The sequence below is a fragment of the Perognathus longimembris genome, chromosome 8, assembly GCF_023159225.1.
Source record: "Perognathus longimembris pacificus isolate PPM17 chromosome 8, ASM2315922v1, whole genome shotgun sequence".
NCBI classification, from domain to species: Eukaryota; Metazoa; Chordata; class Mammalia; order Rodentia; family Heteromyidae; genus Perognathus; species Perognathus longimembris.
In genome coordinates, this window is record NC_063168.1 from 43,142,529 (window position 1) to 43,164,832 (window position 22,304).

General features: G+C 36.1%; 1 protein-coding gene across 7 annotated transcripts in view; it reads left to right on the forward strand.

The window, feature by feature from the left end:
• Nrxn1 (neurexin 1) overlaps nucleotides 1-22,304 on the forward strand; it is a 1,045,218-nt gene that overhangs the window by 426,981 nt on the left and 595,933 nt on the right. For all 7 annotated transcript variants that reach the window (XM_048352955.1, XM_048352948.1, XM_048352950.1 and 4 more), the window contains 2 exons: nucleotides 9,301-9,739; nucleotides 20,057-20,440. In XM_048352955.1, coding sequence (XP_048208912.1) covers nucleotides 9,301-9,739; nucleotides 20,057-20,440 — 823 coding nt within the window. The remainder of the gene's footprint in view (nucleotides 1-9,300; nucleotides 9,740-20,056; nucleotides 20,441-22,304) is intronic.

Consider the following 22,304-nt stretch of genomic DNA (forward strand, 5'->3'; position numbering starts at 1 on the left):
TACATATTTAACAATCAAATTAAATTTTCCTTAACTCTGACTTGTTCATTTAATGATGTCTTTTAAAAAAGAATTTATGAGAGATAAGATATAGAGAATTTTGGAAATAGTTGTGGAGACATTGACACTTCAGAGTGATTGACTATAATGCTTTGCTCATAAGAAAAGTAGGGATTTGTGTAAATAAGTAGCAATCTCCTCTTACATCTTAAATCTCCTCATTTATTACCTTTTTACATGTAAGATCACAATAGTGAAAAGGGCTATTTTAGGGGCTTATCACATTTAAGCAGTTTCAAAAAAGAGTCTCACTTCAACCTGTCCGTTTATTAGCTCAATGTATCTTGAACAGTGCTATGCCTATTATTGTTCATCTATATCTCTCCCAACTCCATCCATCCCCTCGAATAATCTGGTTCCATTTTCACATACATGCATTGGGTATTACAATAATGTTATTTTATCCTTCAATGCCTGTGATCAGTCACTTAGTAGTGTATGTGCTTAACTAACAGTGAAAAATAAAATTTATAACATCCTTTGATAAAGAGGAATTATATCAGAAGGAGTAAGGAACTCCCCCGAGATGATGTTAGTAGTAAACTGAACCTATGACTATAAATATCTATTTTAAAAATACATGTTACCTTTACCTGGGTGCTGATGACTCACACCTGTAATCCTTGTAATTCAAGAAGAAGCTGAGTTCTGAAAAAACACTGTTCAAAACCAGTCCTTGAGATTCTTATCTCCAACAAAAAAGCAAGCAGTGAATCTATGGCTCAAGTGGCAGAGTGCTAGTCCTGAGCAAAAACAGCTCAGGGTCAGCACACAGGCCGAGTTAATACAAAAATATATGTGTGTATGTATGTTTCTATGTATGCATATATATAAATTTATTTATGTGTGTGTGTGCACACATGTATGTGCATGTGCAGTGCATACCTTTTCTGGGACTTGAACTAAAGTTCTAGGCACTCTCCCTGAGCATTTTTTACTCAAGGATAGCACTTTACTACTTGAGTTACAGCACTGCTTCTGTCTTTTTGCTGGTAAATTAGAGATAGGAGTCTCACAAATTTCCCTTCCCAGGCTAGCTTTGAAAAGTCATCCTCATATCTCAGCTTCCTAGCTAGGATGATAGGCATGAGCCACTCACTCACACCTGGTAGATATATTCTTTATTTTTTTTTTTTGATGATATTAAAATTACAGAACAGACTTACACATGACCTCTCACGGAACAAGCCTACTTGCAAAATCTTTCCATTGCAGCTGCTAGCAAGAGCAGCCTGGCTTTCCTAAATGCCAGCTTGTATTTGTTTGGGAGCTTTTAGGTGGAGGTGTGGGTGAGCCGTATGGGAAGGCAGCCAGGATAGGAAAGATCTGTACAGCTCAGAGATTCCACAAACTGGATGACCAGTTAGTGTAGCCTCAGGTTGAAGAGACTTAATAGAGTCTTGTAGTTCTTGTTGAAGTTAACGATCCTAAAAACAGTTTTATAGAAAGAAAACCAACCATTTAGCCAGGCTGTTCCAGGCTGTGGTGACAGGCGTTCCAATTCTGACTTATCCACTACTTACTGACTCCAAACTCAACTACCTGTGAACTTGGTAAGTGACTTCATCTCTTGAAGAGATTCCCCCATTAAATTAGAGTTCTTCATCATATTCACCAGACATCCCGCTTTTGGTGTTTTATTACAAAAAAATCTGCCAAGGGCTTGTTATTTTGGTATAGAATTAAAAGTGCTTATAACACATTCACATTAATTTCCTTATATATTTCCCTATAGTTTTATCTCTGTCTTCTCACTAGTGAAATAATTTTCTAGTATGTAGTCAAATTCTCTGATACATTAAAATCCTATACTTTTATAGATTATATATAACAACAAGAATGTAATCCCAAACAACATAAAATTTCCACTTCCTACTCAAAAGCCCCTTACATAAATTTCATTTTTTTACCTTCTACATTTTAAAAAGATACATCCAAGAAACTTGTATAGTTCTTACTTGTATAGTTCTTGTATAGTTGTATATGGATCTTATCCATATAGGAAAAGACACTCTGTATGCAATTGTATAAATTATTTGGAATTAATAGTCTAAATTGTTTCAATGGAAGAGGCTTAACATATTATAACTTTGAGATTTTTTTTATTTTCAGTACTGAGTTTCAACTCAGAGTCTCACTTGCTAGGCTGCTACTGTACCATTTGAGCCATGCCTCCAGCCCTGCCTTGTACTGGTTATTTTGGAGATGGAATGTAATAAACTTCTCTGCTCTGATTGTCCTCAAACCTCACCTTTTTTAGATCTCAGCCTCTTGAGCAGCTTCAAGTATAAACATGAGCTGTGGTAATGAAATGGAACTGAAATTAGGAAAAATAAATAACTCAATAAAATGGAACAGAATGTTTAGTATCATACCCTTAAGAATGTGAGAATTTAATGTGTTGTCAAAATTATGAATCCATTGGAAAAAATATTCAAAATTTGTGTTAGGCAGATGTTAGAGGCTGACACCTGTAATCCTAGCTACTCAGGAGGTTGACATCAGCAGCAAAGTCTGTGATTCTCTAATCTCTAATTAGCCACTAAAAAAGCCAGGAATGTATCTGTGGCTTGAGTGGTAGAGCACTTGCCTTGAACAACAAACTAAGGAAGAGCACCCAGGTCCCAAGCTAAGTCCTAACACCTTCATACACACAAACACACACACACACACACCATTATGTTGATTCAAATAGTTAACTATTGAGAAAGGAAATTATTTTCTATTTTACACAGAAAACAGAAGGCAAAATATTTTCAGATATGTTTAAAAGTTGTACATATATGCATAGAAGCAATATATGATCAAGTAATAAAACATTTTGCATAATGATAATGTTTATTATATTGTTGGGAAAGAATTTCCTAAGTTTAAAAGTACTAAACATGATGCTTATGATAAAAATATACTACATTAAAATCTTAGAACTATGATACTTTCCAAGTAATAAACACTATTATTGCAAATCACAGACAGAAGAATATTTTTTATCCAAGTGATGGTATTTCAAACGTGTATTCCTGGGCATTTCAAAGCTCTGATCAAGGGGCTGGGGATTTAGCTCAGAGGAAGAGGGCCTGCCTGGCGAGTTCAAGGCCTCAAGTTCGGTCCTCAGCTCTGGAAAAAAAAAATCTATAAAAGACCAAAGTTCTGATCAAGAAGATCTGGGCCACAGTAAGCAGGAAAATTTTTCAAGATTTCCATCTCAGTGACAGGGAATTGATCACAGCACAGTCATGTGCCTGTGACCCCAAAAGCTAAATTAGGAAATTGTGTCTCTGAAAGCAAGACCCTATCTCAGAATCAACAACAGCAGGCCCCCCCCCAAAAAAAGATTTTGAACATGACTCAAATATGAGCATGACTCAAATATTAGAGTGCCATCTTAGAAAGTGTGAGGGCCTGAGTTCAATCTTCAAGATCGCCAAACACCAATAATAAAATGATAGAACATCTTCAATGAAGTCATTCTGCATTGTTCTTTTTAAAACCCTAATTTGTAGTATATTACATTCTGCAAGCTCATGAAAGACTAATTCTAAAAATACCCCCATCCCTTAATTTACAAATATCAGTAAACATTGCAGTTCATTGTTTCTAGTTAACTTGTTCAGTGTCTTACTAAATACCATCACTGGGGGAAATTACTGCAAGGTTTTCTCCCTCTGGGCTTTCATTCTCATATTTGCCAGAGCTAATGTAGTTTTAAAGTTGTAATTGCCTTTAAATAAGCTTCCCTCTAAGGTCCTTTTCCTGCAAAAAGAGGTTTGAAAATAGGACTGCTCTCATTTGGAATTGCCCCAGGTCTCTTGTAACCCTGACAGGACAGATGGCTCATTTTTTTTCAACTTTTCTTTTCTTCTTCTTCTTCTTTTTTTTTTTAAGCACTGAACATTTGTTCATATTCAGAGATTAATGCTGATTTGGGCGGTACTTACATTTTTCTGAGTCTTAGTTTCCTCATCTGGTCCACTTTGCACATTACTGGAATTTGTGGTTCATTTTCAAATATTAATTTTCAAAAACATTATTGAATCATTAATATGACAAAAATAAAAGGTGCTATTTAGTAGAACTCAAGTTCTTCAGCTGCATTCTTATATTTCCCTGAAAACTTCAATAAATGGAACCTTTGTCCAGGGATGACACATTATATTTGCAGTGTTAATTTTCATTAGATGTCATCTCATGTCTAAATAACTGTAGGCTTTTCATTGAGTGGCAGGAGAGAAGAGAGACATAGTAAGAAGTATTGCTTCTTTTCTTTTTCCTTTCTTTGTTGCATGCATAGGAGATACCTGGTTACTTTTAACTAGGACTAAATTTTTTTTTTCCAAATTGCAGGAACAAAATATTGTATGTTTGTTATTTTTTTCTTTTAAAGATTTTAATTCGGGAGCTGGGAATATGGCTTAGTGGCAAGAGTGCTTGCCTCATATACTTGAAGCACTGGGTTCGATTCCCCAGCACCACATATATATAGAAAATGGCCAGAAGTGGCACTGTGGCTCAAGTGGCAGAGTGCTAGCCTTGTGCAAAAAGAAGCCATGGAGAGTGCTTAGGCCCTGAGTCCAAGGCCCACGACTGGCAAGAAAAAAAAAAAAAAAAGACTAATTCAATTTTTTGGTTTCAAATTAAATGTCACTTAGTCCATAACTAGTTTTGTTTTTTTGGGGTTGGAGACTGTGAGACATATTTAGGTGGAGAGTTTATCTGAGTATGATATATAGAGGAGTAGATAAGAGGAGAGAAAGAGAGAGAAAAAAAAACAAAACCTCTCTTCCAAAAAATCTTTCAAACTGCTTTATGTTCCACTTCTTAAAATTAAATTGTAATAATGCTAAGGGTTTCTTTAAACATCCCACTGGCTACTGTGTAGAGGGTTTGTATGAACACCATGCTCTTCTCTCCCTCACTACTTTTCCTTATTGACTCCACAGACATGCCCCACAATGGAGGATCAACTGTCTCAAGTGTATAAATTCAGACTATAGAGAAATTCTAAATTGTCACATTACAGAAAAGTAAAAAACAAAACATATTAATAGTTTCTTAATTATTTTGGGGGGTGATTGTACATATGGTACCAAGCTTTCTTAGCTTTTTTGGTCAAGGCAGAACTCTACCAGCTTACTGATATTTACTTCAATGACATTTACTCCATGCCACTTCTTATTCTTAGTTCCTTAATTTTATGTGCCAGTACTTGGACTTGAACTCAGGACCTGGGTGTTATCCCTGAGGATTCCCCCTCTCAATGCTAGTGCTCTACTACTTGACCCACAGCACCATTTCTTCAATTCATTTTTTTTAGCATACTTCATGTGGTGGATATTAAAATCTTATGTACAGATAAAATGTTAAGCCTCAGCAAGGTCTTTAAACTGGTGCAAGGTCATGGGCTTCGAAGTGAGTGATCTGGAACTGGAATTCTCTCTGAAAATGGATTTGAGGACCAGATTCTCAGCCTTCCTTTGCTGTCGTTCTTATGTAGGGAAGGGAAATTCCACAGACAAATTAAAATGAAGCATTTGTGTTCTCTCAGGGCCCCAGTATAAGCAAGTATAAATAGCTACACAGCTTTTCACCTCGAAAACCCCAGTTTAAGGACAAACATTTATCAATACTTGCTAACTCATTCAAGAGCCTTATTGAAATTTCTGAAATAATGAAGATCTTGATATGGAAGAGTCAGCATACAAGTAGCCAATGTTTTCCCACTGTAATATGTTCATATATTCCTACCCACTCCCAATGAGAGGACCCTGATTTGTCAGCCACCACGGTATATGTGTGTGTGTGTGTGTGTGTGTGTGTGTGTGTGTGTGTGTGTTTCTTAGGTTTCATATATACAAACACACACACACACACATACACATGTCTCCATCTTTCTGATATGGTAGAAGCAAACAAAGAACAGAGGTGAAACACAAAATATGAATAAGTTTTCAAAAAGGAAAATTAATATCCTAAATTGACAACTTGATTTTGTAAGCACATCTTAGTGGGTTTCACTGAATGTATATGTGTAGACAAAAACACGTTTTTGTTCAAAAGTGAGGCTAAAGTAAATTTCTATATAAGTAAGAACCACATAGAATTTATAAAATATTTTCATTATTGAGGACATTATCTCACAAAGATGCAAAACTAGCTTACATACTAACTTTAAGAAGATTTAGAATACTTAAAGCTACTCATTATTCTAATTGAACTAGATTGAGGTCATTTTATTAGTCTAAGTTTAGAAAAGTAGAGTAATTACAAAATCTGGGTCAGATAAAGCCGTAGTATAAATCAGAGAGCTGTAAGCCCATCTATATAAAATTGCTTTTGTGTTTTCCACAGTAGACTTTCAATGAATACAAAATAGAAAGAAAAAAATCTATACTGTATTCCTCCTCAAGATAGTTCCTCTTGGAAAATAATTCTACCTCTAGAGAGTTTTAGCTCAGCCATGATTCTCTCGAAAAGTAATTTATACCCCACAAAATCAATTGGAATACGAGGATTCTCAGTGTGTAGGCAGCTTGTCATTTATGAACTGAATGTGCACACACATTCATTTTCTAGAGAAGTAGACCAGAAATAATAGTTAATACTGTACAACTGGTATGCAATACCACATTTCACCTGATTTTAACTACATGGTGAAATTATAATTGTTACTATAAATAAATACTTTTAATCTGAGAGCTATGTTTAAGATGTAAAAAATAATAATTTCAGCCAAGTCTTTGCACACATTTATTGAGTGATTAAAGTATAGTAGGCATTCATATTGGTGCTTGCTACAGTGGCAATTTCCTTCCTAAGTAAGAATAAATTCTGATGAACAATCATTTTGTAAGTTAGAGGATGCATATGGCTAACCTTAAGTCATATAACCAAGGGAATTGTCCCTACCTTTCTTTATATTTTCCTGAATTTCCTTTCCACCATGAGAACCAGTTCATTCACTTTTAAGTCTGTGACAGAAATGCTGCTCACAGTTATACAAATCCCACATCTGCCAATCTGCCAATTTTGTATCATCTGATGACATATACATACTTTCTCGGGTCAGAAACACACAACTGCATTAGGTGGTTCAATTATATAAGTGACATGTGAGTATTGATCAACAGAACAAATCTGCACTGTATGTCAGAGAATATTCATTCTTAATCAATATCTGTGTCCAGAGCATCCCCATGAATTAAAATTTAAACCACGGGGTGGGGGGAGGGCATGGAAAAACTGCACAGAAGTCATGGTGAGAGGTCTTAAATCTTAGAAAGTTTCCATTCAAAGTGTCTTTCTAATTCTAAAGTGTGCTAAAGAAAAGCAATCCACAGTCAATATTCACAATAGTTAATAGCTTTCTTTTTAATAAAAGCATTCCTCATAATTGATGTAATTCCCTTTTTGTTACTGCTTCAGTTCATTTTCTCTTCTTTTGTCATCAATAGATGCTTGTTAAGTCATCGTACATCCTTACTCAAAGAACAAAGGATAGCATGTTCTTTATAATAATCCTTCTTGAAGATAAAGCTAAACTGAAACTACATGCTCAGCATTAGATAGATGTTATTTATTTGTTGTAGATCAAGTATGAAAACTAATTACTTCTATGGACTTAATTTCTTAAAATTTTCTTACAATGGAAATATCTAACTAAAATATCTATATATGTGGTAAAAAGATTGGTTATATTATAGTGTAATTTGATATAATTGGTAAATATTGAAAACTCACAATGTACTATTCATTGGACTGATTTCTTTTATGTACATTTTCTCATAAAACATTTTTTGTTTAATCCTAATAAAACCAACTGTGGAGTTTTATATCATTTAAGGGAGGAAACAAAGGTTTAGAGAGATTACACATTTAAGTAAAGACAGAATTAGAATTTGAACTCAAGGTGTCCAAATACCAGGTTATACTCTAGTGAAATTAAAACATAAACATTCACTAAAAAAAAGAATCATACCAGGAAGCTCATTAGCTAGAGTTAGCAAATTATATCTCTTGGATTGGCCATATATTTGAAAGAAGTAACTACTTTATTCGATTGGTTGACATTGTATTTGAAGACATGGAAATATGTGGATGGGGAAATTAGAAACTGGAAAATATTGATGTAATGAAATTTTCAATCTCTTCTTTAAAAAACATATAGTCAGCCAGGTACCAGTTGCTTACCCCTACCTGCTTAAGAGGCTGAGATCTGAGGATTGTGGTTGGAAGCCAGCTCAGGCTTGTGTTTAATAAACTACAATAAAAATTTAGAAGTGGAGCTGTGTGGTAGAGCAACAGTCTTGAACCAAAGAAGCTCAGATACAGTGCCCAAACACTGAGTTCAAGCCCCAGGACTGGTTAACACACACAAAACACACACAACACAGAGTATAGTCAGTTGGCTATAGATGGCTGATTTACCTTTAAGTCAGTATTAACAGTATATTTTAGTTAGGTGATTATCCACTGTGTATATTGTGCAGAGAAAGGCTAGAATTCTCCCCCTTTTTTTAAATGTGATTTGAATTGAAGATGAATAATTCTGTAAGCACCACCATGAATTTACCTAAGATGTTGTTTGGAATTGTAAACTGTTCAGCCACATGCAATAAGTGCTTGAAAACCTGAGCATGGTATTTATCTGACATCTGAAAAAAGTAAAAGTAAAATGAAACACCAGGAATACAGATTGAACAGAACTGGAGTTTAAAAAGAAGTGCCAACTGTGTTATCCCGGAGGGCAAGAGAAGGCTTGTCGGTGTTTATTATGTATTAGGGCTTTTTGGAAAAATGTTCAGAATTAGGATAACAATATTTCATAATTAAGTTGCAAAGTAAATGTACACAGTGTATATACACATGATAGAAAATACCCTACATTCTAAGAGACCTTTATATTTTAAACATATCTAATTTCAATTTCTTTAGAGATGGGATAACTGGGATGACTGAATTACCCAATATTTACATTTAATTTTCAATGCATAGTAGCTAACTAATGAAAAAAATTAAAGTGTTAGCATCCTAATTAAACTTGGATCATGAAATCTCTATGATTATACTATTAAGTGTGTGGACAATTGGATTCTATTTGTTTGGAGGAAGTGTCTTTACAAAGTCCAAAGCTGACTAATATTTTATACCTTTCTGTGAGTTGCTTACAAGTTACATAAGTTGACCACATGTTCCAGATATTGAAATACCATCTTGATTCTCATTTCTATTCTCTGTCCACAGGTTGTATATAAAAATAATGACGTAAGACTGGAATTATCTCGACTTGCCAAGCAAGGAGACCCTAAGATGAAAATTCATGGAGTGGTGGCATTTAAATGTGAAAATGTGGCCACATTAGACCCAATCACCTTTGAAACCCCAGAGTCCTTCATCTCTTTGCCTAAGTGGAATGCCAAGAAAACCGGTTCCATATCTTTTGATTTCCGCACAACAGAGCCAAATGGCCTCATCTTATTTAGCCATGGCAAGCCGAGACATCAAAAAGATGCCAAGCACCCACAGATGATTAAGGTTGACTTCTTTGCTATTGAGATGCTGGATGGACACCTCTACCTCCTCCTGGATATGGGGTCAGGGACTATCAAAATAAAAGCCTTGCAGAAAAAAGTGAATGATGGAGAATGGTATCATGTGGATTTCCAGAGAGATGGACGGTCAGGTAACTTACCTCTTTCTTTTTTTTTCCTGTGATATTTATCTAGAACATTCCATCCAACCCTGCATTCCCCAAGAACTAAAACCAAGGCCTGTGAAAGGTTGTCTAAATTTCTTTTCTGAAATAAAACAAATACCACATTATTGCTTTAGTTTGACATCATATAAAAATGGAAAAGTGTTAATTAATCACTATGGTTGAAAGCTAAAACCCATGTACTCAAATGATCTCTAAGATAACAATTTACATGGGCTTTTATTGTATAATCAAGTACCAAATATTGCGGAAATTTTAATTTGAACTTGTAACTGTCAAAATTCAGGGTTACTGTGCTTTCATCCTACTATTATGCCATTTAAGGTCGGGGGGGCGTACCTAATCTGGTAAATATAAAATATGAAAATACTAACAATGGTTTAGTTTGGAACAGCCTATCAAGAGTGCACGAGGAGGTCTGTGGTACCGGAACCATGTGAGTCAATGGAGTGGTGATCAAAATTGCTTTCAAAGACACTCAAAATTCAACCAGAGGACATTTATTCTTCCATTCATTGAAATTTATTTCTTTAAGAAAGAAGGAGGACAGGGTGGTGTAAGGATTGCTGAAAGGAAACTCCCATGTGGTAGAGGAGAAATGAGTGTATTGGACATGAGAAAAAGAAACCAATCTGCCTACCTGTAGGAGTTGGAGGCTGGAAGGAGAGCGATTATATAGGGGAGGGCAGAGCAAGGGGTGTGGCCACAGAGATGTGGAGGGGGGTGATCTCAGAAGATGGGGAAATGACCTCAGGGCCTGGGGGAACATTCCACTGCCCCCAGGCATGCTAGTTACCTGGATTACAGGTGTGGGCAGGGAGGTCTAGGGTGCAATAGGAGACAACAAAGGGAAGGGGCCATTTCTACCTGGCAGACCTAACAGGTGGCAAGGAAAATTTCCCTGAAGAAATAACATTTACACTGAAATTGGCCGTTGCTTAGGGGGATTAGGGTTTGACTAGTGTAAACTTTGGAAAAAAGAATCGTCCATGTAGAAAATGACATTTATGAGAATGGTGACAGAGAAGAGTGGGGAAGGGAGAGAAGGAAGAGAAGGAAGAGAAAATAAGGTGAGAAAGAGAGAGACAGACAGAGACAGATAGAGAAATTGAATCTGTCAGGTAGAAAGCGGTATATTTTTATTCTCTTTATTCCACCTTCATCCTCATTTATAAATGAAATTTATAAGAAAATACTTTCTCCTCTGTTTTCTTACACTCTCATTTGTTCTATTACATTAGCCTATTCTGAATTTTTCAGCAATAACAGTGTAAGTTTCCTCAAGGTATTTTATATGGACCTAAGTTTCTTCATCTATGAAAAGACAAACCAAACCCAAGTGAAAGGGAATCACAAGCACTGAGGATCTAATGTTCTTACAGAAGTCTCCATTTGATTCTGATTTTTCACTATATTTCTGGAACTATAGGCAAGACAGCAGATTGAACAATCTATGATTACTCTCCTGTCTCATAAGGGGTATGCTAAAGACCAGGCCTGAGCTCTCCTTCCCATTCCCGCTGCTCTGCTTCCTGACATTGTGCACTGCTGGTCTCTGCAGTGGAACAGGTTTCCATTTCCCTTGTATTCATGTTCCAGCCCTTGGTATGGATCAATAAGGATGGATATATCTTTCACAAGGTGTCTTTTCATGTAACAAAATATGTGCAAAGTGTGCAAATGGGGAGATACCTGGGACTGATGATGATGCATAGAAGGTATGTAAGAAGTATTTTCTGTAAACCAAAGATATTTCTCCAAAATGCTATTTCTGATTCGTTTTTTTCTGGAAACCTGATTTCCCTAAATCAACTGCTTTTCATAAAGAAGGCTGCAAGGAGTTGAAATTTTCTCAGTGTTTCCTATTGAAGCTGAGAAGAGGACATTGACAGGAATGTATGAGTGATAATAGTATCTCCCTCTGCCACTCAGCCAGCCTCTCTGACAAAGCTGGTTGCTAATTAACTTACTACTTAGAAATTTTCAAAGGCAAGAATTTAAAAGTGAGTGTACCAGGCACTGTTGGTTCGCACCTGTATTGCTAGCTATTAAGGAGGCTGAGATTTGAGGATTACAGTTCAAAGACAGCCCAGGCAGGAACGTTAGTGAAACTCATCTTTGATTAACCATAAACAAATATACAAATAAACAAATATTTGGAAGTGGAGTTGTGGTTCAATTGGTAGAGCACTAGCCTTGATTTAAAAAGTTAAGAACTAACACCCAGGCCCTCAGTTCAAGCCCTAGTAGTTGAGAGAGAGAGAGAGAGAGAGAGAGACAGAGAGAGAGACAGAGACAGAGAGAGAGAGACACAGAGAGAGAGAGACAGAGAGAGAGAGACAGAGACAGAGAGAGAGAGACACAGAGAGAGACAGAGACAGAGACAACAGAGACCACAGAGTAACCTAGTGCTTGGAACTAGTAGTTTGTGATACTGTCAATGAATTTAGGATATCCCAAGAATAGAATTTTGAAAATAACTTTTAAGAAGAGAATACTTCACCTCCTAATTTTCTAACACTTAAAAATTTGAAAAAAAAATTTCTTGGGCATCTTTTAGAACTTCAGGAAAGCAAAATTACCAAGCTTAAATCAGTTATATTACATTTATGAGGTATTGTCTAATGATATAAAATTAATACATATGAATATCAAATTAGTAATAAATACAAAAATAAAAAATAATAATAAAACTATTCCTCTTCATTTAATAAAAATATTTGATGTTTGTAAATATTCTTTTCCAGTGTTTTTGCTATGTGAATTATAAGCATGTTTTTATGCCTATGTATTTTGATCTCCATGTGGATGTGTATCTATATATGCATATATTCACATGTACACAGTATCACACATGCATACACAAATACGTAGAGAACACAATTTGAATTTTCCATGGAATCATTTATTTGGAGAAAATGTTCCTTCAGTCTCATTAATTATAAGCTAAATATATTAATTCTCATGAATTATGGGGAAGAGAGAGGCTCTTTAATTCCTGCTGTTATCTAGTAATGCTTGGTTATAGCTATTTATACATACAAGTTAACTTTTGTTTCTGCTTGCTCCATTGAAGACTGATAACATGGAAGATCAAGTGGGGCCAACATAATTGACGATTTCAGATCCTGCTCTAAATTGGCTGAGGAAGAACCAAAGAACAGGACTGAGTTAGTAGAACAGAGTGGATAATTTCAATGCTAACAAGAATTAGATTTCCTTTGCTGATAGCTTAGACACAAAGAGCTAAGCCCCCAATTGTTAAGTTCATGCACAAAATGGGAGGTGCCTGTGCTTTACCAGTTTGGGAGGAATAGCACAATCTCACATTTCCAGTTTCCCAGTCTGAGGCTCCCAATCCCAAGCCTAAAGAGCTGCCCAAGTATTTAACAAAACTATAAATTGTGTGACAATTAGGATGAGGTTAATGTCTGTTTTCTTAAGGCAGGAATGTAGTTTAAATTTGTGTGAAGCTCTTTGGCTCAGTCAAGGTTATCCTCTCAAGCGCTTTTATAGTAATATGCCAGTCATTTTTTTTTCCTTTTGTGAACTATCATTACACATTGAAATCTGAGAGAAAACTCATTATTCTTGTCAAGTTGTGCTTGTGGCCAGCAGAGTACGGAAGCTTGTGTCAGCAGTAATTCATGGGAAAGCCTGCATTTAACATCCAAGAAGCTGTTGAGATTTGAATTGAAGTCATAGAGTTCCAGTTTAAGAACTAGAAATTATAGTGGGGAAGGCAGCAGGCCCTCTCCAGAGCACATAATTAGAGGTTTGTAGTAATCACTCCTGGACATGAACAGCACTCTCTAGCTATCTATTACCAGCACTGATTTGTGTGTGTGTGTGTGTGTGTGTGTGTGTGTGTGTGTGTGTGTGTGTGTGTGTGCATGACTGGCAAATGGCTACACTTAGACATTTCTACTGGAACAATGATTGGACCATTTCACTACTCAGGTCTTGAACTTTAACTTGCCCTGTGACTGCAAATGTTCCTCCCATGACTCTGCCTACTAGACTGTTGCATGCATTGATATCTTTTAAAGTACAATTTATAAATTTACAATTTTTGTGTGTCTATGCCATAATGTACTGAAATGCCTTGCCAATCATATGATATTTAACCAGGGATTAAAGTTTCATATTTTTAGATTATATTTTATTAAACCAGTGTCTATATTTCTTTATTCTAGTCATGCTTAAGTAAGAAAAGTTATTTTCTTCACACAGGTATTTTATTTTGGTATATTTATTTTCAGTGGTAGTGCTTATATTTTCATGTAGTTAAAATTACAGCATAAGTGCGCTTTTTCAGGGTACTTGTTTATTTTGGTGTTAAAAATGTTATCCTAACATAAGAAGATTTAAGTCACATTTCTTTTCTAAAAGTTATGACACTGGAAGTTAAGGTTCAGAGCAGAGCCATCCAGGTCACTAGGCTAGTGAGACACAAGTGAATTAACTTATGTAAAGAAAAGAAAGTCTTAGAGGCAGTCTTTGGAAATAGCCATCTGACTACTGCTTCAGATACGTGACTGCTTTTTTCCCTCTGGAGGAAAGGTGGCAAGACATCCTACATGGGGTGAGGATGCCATGTCATCCTAAGCTAATGTGACTGTATTTATTTTCCTCAAGAATTCCCCTTATTCAGATCCTTTAGCCTCAAAATTAAGATTTTGCTCCCATTGTAAATCTTATTATAGTGGAGAAAAAATTAAACTTTCTATTTGACTATCTACTGATTCTCTCTCTCTCTCTCTCTCTCTCTCTCTCTCACTGTCCTCTTTCTAACTCCTTAAAAAATCCCCATATATATTTCTAGGTATCACTATATTCAAAAAATATTTACACCTATATTAGTGTAATTAGTTTAATTATGTCTCTTCTGATGATCATTCAACTCTTACATTTTAAAACATTGTTTTAAGTTAATACAATCTTCATATTAGTCAAATTTCTTCACATTAGTCAAATTCTTTAGATTCTGAGAACTGAAGTCTGTGTAAACTATAATTTTAATTTTTTTTTGGCCAGTCCTGGGCCTTGAACTCAGGGCTTGAGCACTGTCCCTGGCTTCTTTTTGCTCAAGGCTAGCACTCTGCCACTTGAGCCACAGCACCACTTCTGGCCGTTTTCTGTATATGTGGTGCTGGGGAATCGAACCCAGGGCCTCATGTATACGAGGCAAGCACTCTTGACACTAGGCCATATCCCCAGCCCTGTAATTTTAATTTTTAAAGATAATGGAATTTTAATTAACCAGTGCTTCAATTTACAGTCTTATCTCCAACTTATAAGCAACTCTGTCCCCTTTCTGTGGCCAGTAGATGTCAAACTTGAAAATTCCTCTTAAAAGATTTTTATACAATGGTTTAATTCTTAGAACCAAATAAGCAGGATATAAAAAGTAAGATGATATTTTTGTACGCTGTCAAATGGTTTAGAAATGTTGTATATGACATTGTTTTTCTGTGAAGACAAGTGAAATTATAAAATCAAACAAGCTTTTATTCTTTACTTTTTGCCACTCACGGAGTTTGAACTCAGAGCCTGGGTGCTCTCCCTGAGCTTTGTGTTTAAAGCATAGGGGAACCACAGCTCCACTTTCAGATTGTTTTGGCCATTATTTTCAGGTAAGAGTTTCACAAACTTCTTCTCAGATGGTTTTGAACCATGACCCTCAGATCTCGGTCTGTTGAGCAGCTGGAATTACAGATATGAGCCACCAGCTCCCCTGGATTAATTTGCAATTTTCCTATTTGAATTTCTTGATAGAAAAGCATATTGACAACTTTCTAACTGTGGAAACTGATTTCTTTGTAGTGAGCATCATAGCAGAATTTTGAACATATAAAACTGGCTTTTAACTTAACAGTTATAAATAGCAATGGTTTCTTTTTGTCAGAATTGACACATCATCACACAAGGCAAAGTATTTCCCATCCTAATACATGATTTCCTGCTCCTCAAATCCTCATTATTTCAACTTTGGTAGATTGTAAAACTAAGCCAAATCCTTTAAAATTTCTCCTTTAAGTTTCTTCTCATCATGTTTTTTCTTATTATGTAAGCTAGTCTTATAGACGTGGAATACCCAAGAAGAATTTGACAGAAAAAAAAAGGTAGAAAGTATATTAATACCATATCAAGTTGTAAAATACTATATCAAGTTGATCTTGACTTTTCAAGCTGTTTCAACAGGGTTTCCCCTACTTTGTACAACTTTATATACAAGCTGAATTTATTATTTAAGTTTGCTACAATGATAATCTTTTAAAGAGTAAAATAAAGTTGGGCTTAGTGACTTATTTAATCCTAGCTACAGGAGAGATAGAAATTTAGATGATCATGTGAGAATAGCCCAGATTTAAAGTTAGTCACCGCATCTCATTCAAAAGGCTAGACCCTGTCATGTGTGCATTTTATCCTTGCAACACAGAAGTATGAATATTAATAGCTTATTCCAGTTTTTTAAAGCAATAATGAGACCCTACTTTAAAAATAACAAAAGCAAAAATGGTCTGAGTTTGGGCTTAAATACTAGAATCCCTGTCTCATGAGCATTTGGCCCTAAGTGCAAACTCCAGGATTGTGAAACAAATGAAAATTTGAAAAAAGATAAAATAAAAATAATTTGGCAAGATACATTACAATATTAAATTTGAAGCATTGACTTCAATAAATCTCTTTATATAATAACCACCCACAAATTTTAATAGCTGAAACATAACAATGTTTGTATAAAGTACTGATTTAAGTTAATAGAAATTTAAATTTTTTTCTCTCTCTCTCACTCTTTTTTTTTTTTTTTTGGTGAGTCCTGGGCCTTGAACTCAGGGCCTGAGCACTGTCCCTGTCTTCCTTTTGCTCAAGGCTAGCACTCTGCCACTTGAGCCACAGCGCCACTTCTGGCCGTTTTCTATATATGTGGTGATGGGGAATTGAACCCACGGCCTCATGTATACGAGGCAAGCTCTCTTGCCACTAGGTCATATCCCCAGCCCCTAGAAATTTAAATTTTAACTCAGAGCACCCAGGCTCTGAGGTCAAACTCCATGAGTGGCAAAAAGTAAAGAATAAAAGCTTGTTTGATTTTATAATTTCCCTTGTCTTCACAGAAAAACAATGTCATATACAAAATTTCTAAACCATTTGACAGCATACAAATGGGTAAAAATCCATGAAATAATCCAACTATTTTAAAGAGAATATATCAGTATTTGAGTTTGCTAGGAAAATATAGAGGAGATAAACCAATGATATTTATAGACTTTTGTTTTCTCTTACAATGTTTATTCACATTGACCCCTGGGAGAAAAATCCATTGATATATACATCTATAGCTACTACTAAGTTGTCTTTAATTATCAATGAACAAAGTTTAAATATTTATTTGATATGCTCATTGTAACTACTACCTTTATAGCTCAACTCTAACGAAATGTGCATTTGGGAACCTTAAATATTTAAATTTCACTAGGCTCTTCTATTTGTACTAAATTGTTTTAAGCCAATGTGCATTCTGTGATGACTCTTTTCCTTAGGTGAATATATTCTTTGACTCATATCCATAGTAAAATCATGAAAGAGATTCTTGACTCAAATCTCTCATCAGAAGTCTATGTCTATTCAGGGAATTTACACATGCTTATGTTTTAAAATACAGAATCCTATTTGAATTTGACTTAACAGAATCTGATTGAATCGTTGTTTGAAATAATTTTGGTTTTTATATCTTTAAAGTACACATGCAATTGTTTCCATTTTTTTGTGTTTTCTTTTTTTTAACAAACAAGAAATTAGAAATACAACTGTGTGTGTTAGTAAAGCATACAGAGAAAGGTGTTCCTAATTTTGTGGGCATGTGCTTGTTAAATAATCTTTCTCCTTTTGTCCTAAGACACATTATTTATCACCTGGCTATGGATTAACATTACCTGATACAGCAGATAGAGACCACCGATTAATTTACTTCTTGGGTATTTTGAACAATGATACATATGAAATAATTCTTTAGAATTGCATATAATGACCATTCTATTATAAAAAGATGGAACACTCATCTTTCTCTCTCAATAGTATGCATTTCATTTCCCCAAATGGCATTCTTTATATTATTCTAGCTAGGATTTTATGAGACCTATATGCTTCTAAATGAGAGATTTCTTCTAGACACCTGAACAAATGTGAACAGTAGAAATGAATACTTTGTCCTTTTCTCTTTTCACTGCCCTCTTCAGAAATCTCTTCTATACTCCCCTCCTTCATTGACCAAAATAGCAATTCCTTTGAGTGTCTCTACCCTAGGAGTCTTTTCCATTTCTTTCTTTTGAAAGTCTAGAGAGACAAATGTGCTCTTAATGACTTGGCCGCCTGGGCAGTCTCTGTCAGTGGCTTTCATGCCCTTCTCCCTTGGAAAGACAGGTTTTATTATGTTGCCCAGCTCAGGAATATCCCTTCTGCTCTGATTCAGAATACTCTTGGGCACAAACTAGGGCCAGCAGCTTACTTTTTCTTAGGGTAGGCCTTAAATATCTTATGATACAACTAAGTATCTGTCTACTTATGTATACTGCTCTGTACCCCACCTCTGCCACCTACACCTGCAGAAGTTATTCCCTGAGTCCTTGGGTCACCTTCAACTCCTACATCTACTCTTAAATACCCAAGGCCTTATGTCAGCACCCAACCTTGTATTAAACTTTTGATCATTCTCTCTCTCTCTCTCTCTCTCTCTCTCTCTCTCTCTCTCTCTCTCGCTCTCTGTCTCTGTCTCTCTCTGTCTCCTCCCCCCGAAGAAAGAATACTGGTGGTGGGTCTTTTTTTAATCTAATAGCATACATGAAAGTTTTTAATCAAACAGCATGTATAAACTTTTTAAATTAGAAATGTGCTGTAAAATTTTCATATTTTAATGGATTGAACACGTTTCTGAGACTCTCAAATAGCCCCATCTAGATGAATACCCATTCATCTCATGTATAGGTCATGTGTCCCTTGATTCTAATAAACTAAAAGCCTTTTTTCTCCCTGACATTTGAAGTATACAAAAGAAAGCCTTAAGCTGGGCACTGGTGGCTAACACTTGTAATCTTAGTTACTCAGAAGGCTGAGATCTGAGGATCGCAGTTCAAAGCCAGCCTGGGCAAGAACGTCTATGAGACACTTATCTCCAATTATCCATCAGAAAACTGGGAGTGGCACTGTGGCAAGTGGTAGAGCACTAGTCTTGAGCTGAAGAGTGCTGGGAATATGGCCTAGTGGCAAGAGTTCTTGCCTCATATACATGAAACCCTAAGTTCGATTTCTCAGCACCACATATATAGAAAAGGCCAGAAATGGTGCTGTGGCTCAAGTCGGCAGAGTGCTAATAGCCTTGAGCACAAATCAAGCCCTAGGACTGGAAAAAAAAAAAAAAAAAAGCTGAAGAGCTCAGGGACAGCACCCAGGCCCAGAGTTCAAGCCCCATGACTGACAAGAAAGAAAGAAAGAAAAAGAAAGGAAGGAAGGAAGGAAGGAAGGAAGGAAGGAAGGAAGGAAGGAAGGAGATGGCCTCATTGATTTAGATGCATAATTTGGTTTAAATAGAAACAATCAAGTGAGTTTTGTTAACGTGGTTCTTTCACTGAAATGTTACAGTAAACATTTTTGAGATGCTTATACTGACCCAAATAAAGTTAAATAAAAATTTACTTTGTTGAACATGCAGAGCAGCCTGCTCAACAGGTCACATAATTAGCCCTGAGTTACAGATATGAGAACCCAAACCACAGAGATCAGTCAATAGATGCATACAGCGAGGAATGAAGAAGTTGTACACTGACAATCTCTCAAACTATTTTGCGCAAGGGAATTACTCAAGTCAATTTCAATTGGGGACACACAATGTCCCCTTGCTTTGCAGATTCATACTAGCTTTGAAAGGAAGCATCAAACCAAGAGAATCAGACTTAATTTCAGAGCCTTACAACTACTTTCATTTACTTCTATATTTAAGTAATCCTGAGCTGTTTAGAGCAAACCAATTAATGTCGAAACCTATGTACTTGGATTTCTGTCAATGTCGAGTTGGACCACTTTAGTTACTGTTGTGTTTCTAACATTATTTAATTCCATAAATTCTTTATTTTCACTCCATAGCCCCCAACGTTGTAGATATAAGAAATAATAAGAAATGTCTTTGCTCAATGATTTTAACCTTCATTCCATGAGAGAGAAAAGTTAGCAAGCAGACCATGTAATGTTTCTTGAAATTTCCCATTTTCTCTTGTCATTAAACAGGTACCATTTCTGTCAACACACTGCGAACACCCTACACGGCTCCTGGCGAGAGTGAGATTCTGGACCTGGATGATGAGCTGTACCTGGGGGGCTTGCCAGAAAATAAGGCTGGCCTTGTCTTCCCCACCGAGGTGTGGACTGCCTTGCTCAACTATGGCTACGTGGGCTGTATCCGGGATCTGTTCATTGATGGCCAGAGCAAAGACATCCGGCAAATGGCTGAAATTCAAAGTACTGCTGGAGTGAAACCCTCCTGCTCACGGGAGACAGCAAAACCGTGCCTTAGCAATCCTTGCAAGAATAATGGCATGTGCAGGGATGGGTGGAACAGATATGTCTGCGATTGCTCCGGAACAGGCTATCTTGGCAGATCCTGTGAAAGAGGTAGGATTTCAAAGAATCTAGAAACTACATTCCCCAGAAGAGTACATTCAATGTTGAAGTTCAACCTGAACTGACCATTGAGAATACAGCATAAACTCTAGTGAAATGCAGCCTGGAGGCTGAACCCTGGACTTCACACATATTATGGATGAAATTTTCATGGTTTCAAAGGGCCTGACTCTGGGAAGACTCATCTCTGAGTATGTAGGGATGTAGATGGGGGGTCTTCAGAGATGCACAATAGACAGAGGCTTTTGTCTCTTTTGCCTGGTTTAAAAAAAGAAAAACTTCAGGACATTAGCCAGTAAAAGTACATGAATTAGTCATATATAGCAACTCCAATGTTAATATCCATGTTATGAAATTGCCTGTCAGTCAAACTAAGCTGTAAATTGCAAACTTTATTGACATGTTCGATGAGACAAGTCAGCCTGCTCATTTTGCAAGAAGCAGTATTATTAAGCCGGGTGCAGTTGCTCACACCTATAATTCTAACTACTCAGGAAACAGATCTGAGGATCACAGTTCAAAGCCAGTATAGTACAGGCAGGAAAGTCTGTGAGACTCTTATACAATTAACAAATGAAAACCTTGAAGTAGAGTGGGGCCTAAGTGGTAGCACTTGAATATTCAAAGCACTAGCTTTGAGTACAAAAGTTTAGGGACAGAACCCAAGTCCTAAATTCAAGCCCCAGGAGTGGCACAAAAAAGGAGGAGGAGGAAGAGTAGAAGAAAGAGGAGAAAGAGGAAGAGGAGAAGGAGGAAAAGGAGAAGAAGAAAGAGAAGGAAATTTGCCTGTGAAATGTAAACTCACTATAAATTATCTAAATTACACCAATACTTTCAGAACTATATCCTGATTTCAGAAGCACTCACATTTTTGTTTAAAACCTTAGGGGATAGCAAAAGATTCCTTTACCAATTTTCTTTAAAGGCTTAGCTGAGTGTGTTAAAAGTCAGCAATGGAGCTTCTCTCTCCTTGTTTAAGAGCCAACAAATGTTTATATTTTTCCCTTTCTCTTAGAAGAAGAGGAATAAGGGTTAAAGGAGGACATAAGCTTCTGGCTGATCTGCACAGGCCAAGCTAACAGAAGAACTAAAAGAACAAATAGTTCCAAGTGTGTCCTTCCATCGACCCAGTGTTTCAGATAAATGCCTCAGCCATTGCATCCATTGTTACTTATTTTTCTATAATGGAACTGAAAATCAATATGAAAAAATATTGACAAGCTGTTCCATTGTCCTCTAGTGGTACAAGTCACATTGCTCTCTTACGTATTTAGCCTAAATACCACCTGGCATCTTTTCCTAAAGCCATGCATATTTAGTTACTAGTTTTTCTTCATTCCTGAAATAGTTCAATATAGTTAGCCCAAAATGTCATGGGAAATAGGTATTTTGTAGACTCATAAATTGAAATGCATTTTTGAGCATTTATCTCAGTAGAAAAGGCATTTAGTTATTAACAATAAAAATAACAGCTAATAAGGATAAAGTAAGAATATAAAAATACATTGAATTGCCTATGAAAGTGCTATCACTGTTCTCTCTATTAGGTGGTCAGGCTAAGAGATGGATTAGTATCTTATCATAGAGACAGAGCTGTTCTCTTTATGATAGTACTGAATTGTCATTCAACCTTCTTCACTTTTTCTATGGAGTATGGATTGTATGAGGATATTCCTCTCAGATTACCTCTTTGCATTTTTTCCTTCCTAATATATTTGTTTAGTTTGGTTTTGGGAAACTGCCCAAAGAGTGACCAAGCTCACAAAGTATAATACAGTTAGGCATAATATAAGATTAGCAGGCCTAAGTGATTTAAAATTTAATTGTAATTTCACTCACACTGAATGCTGCCAGT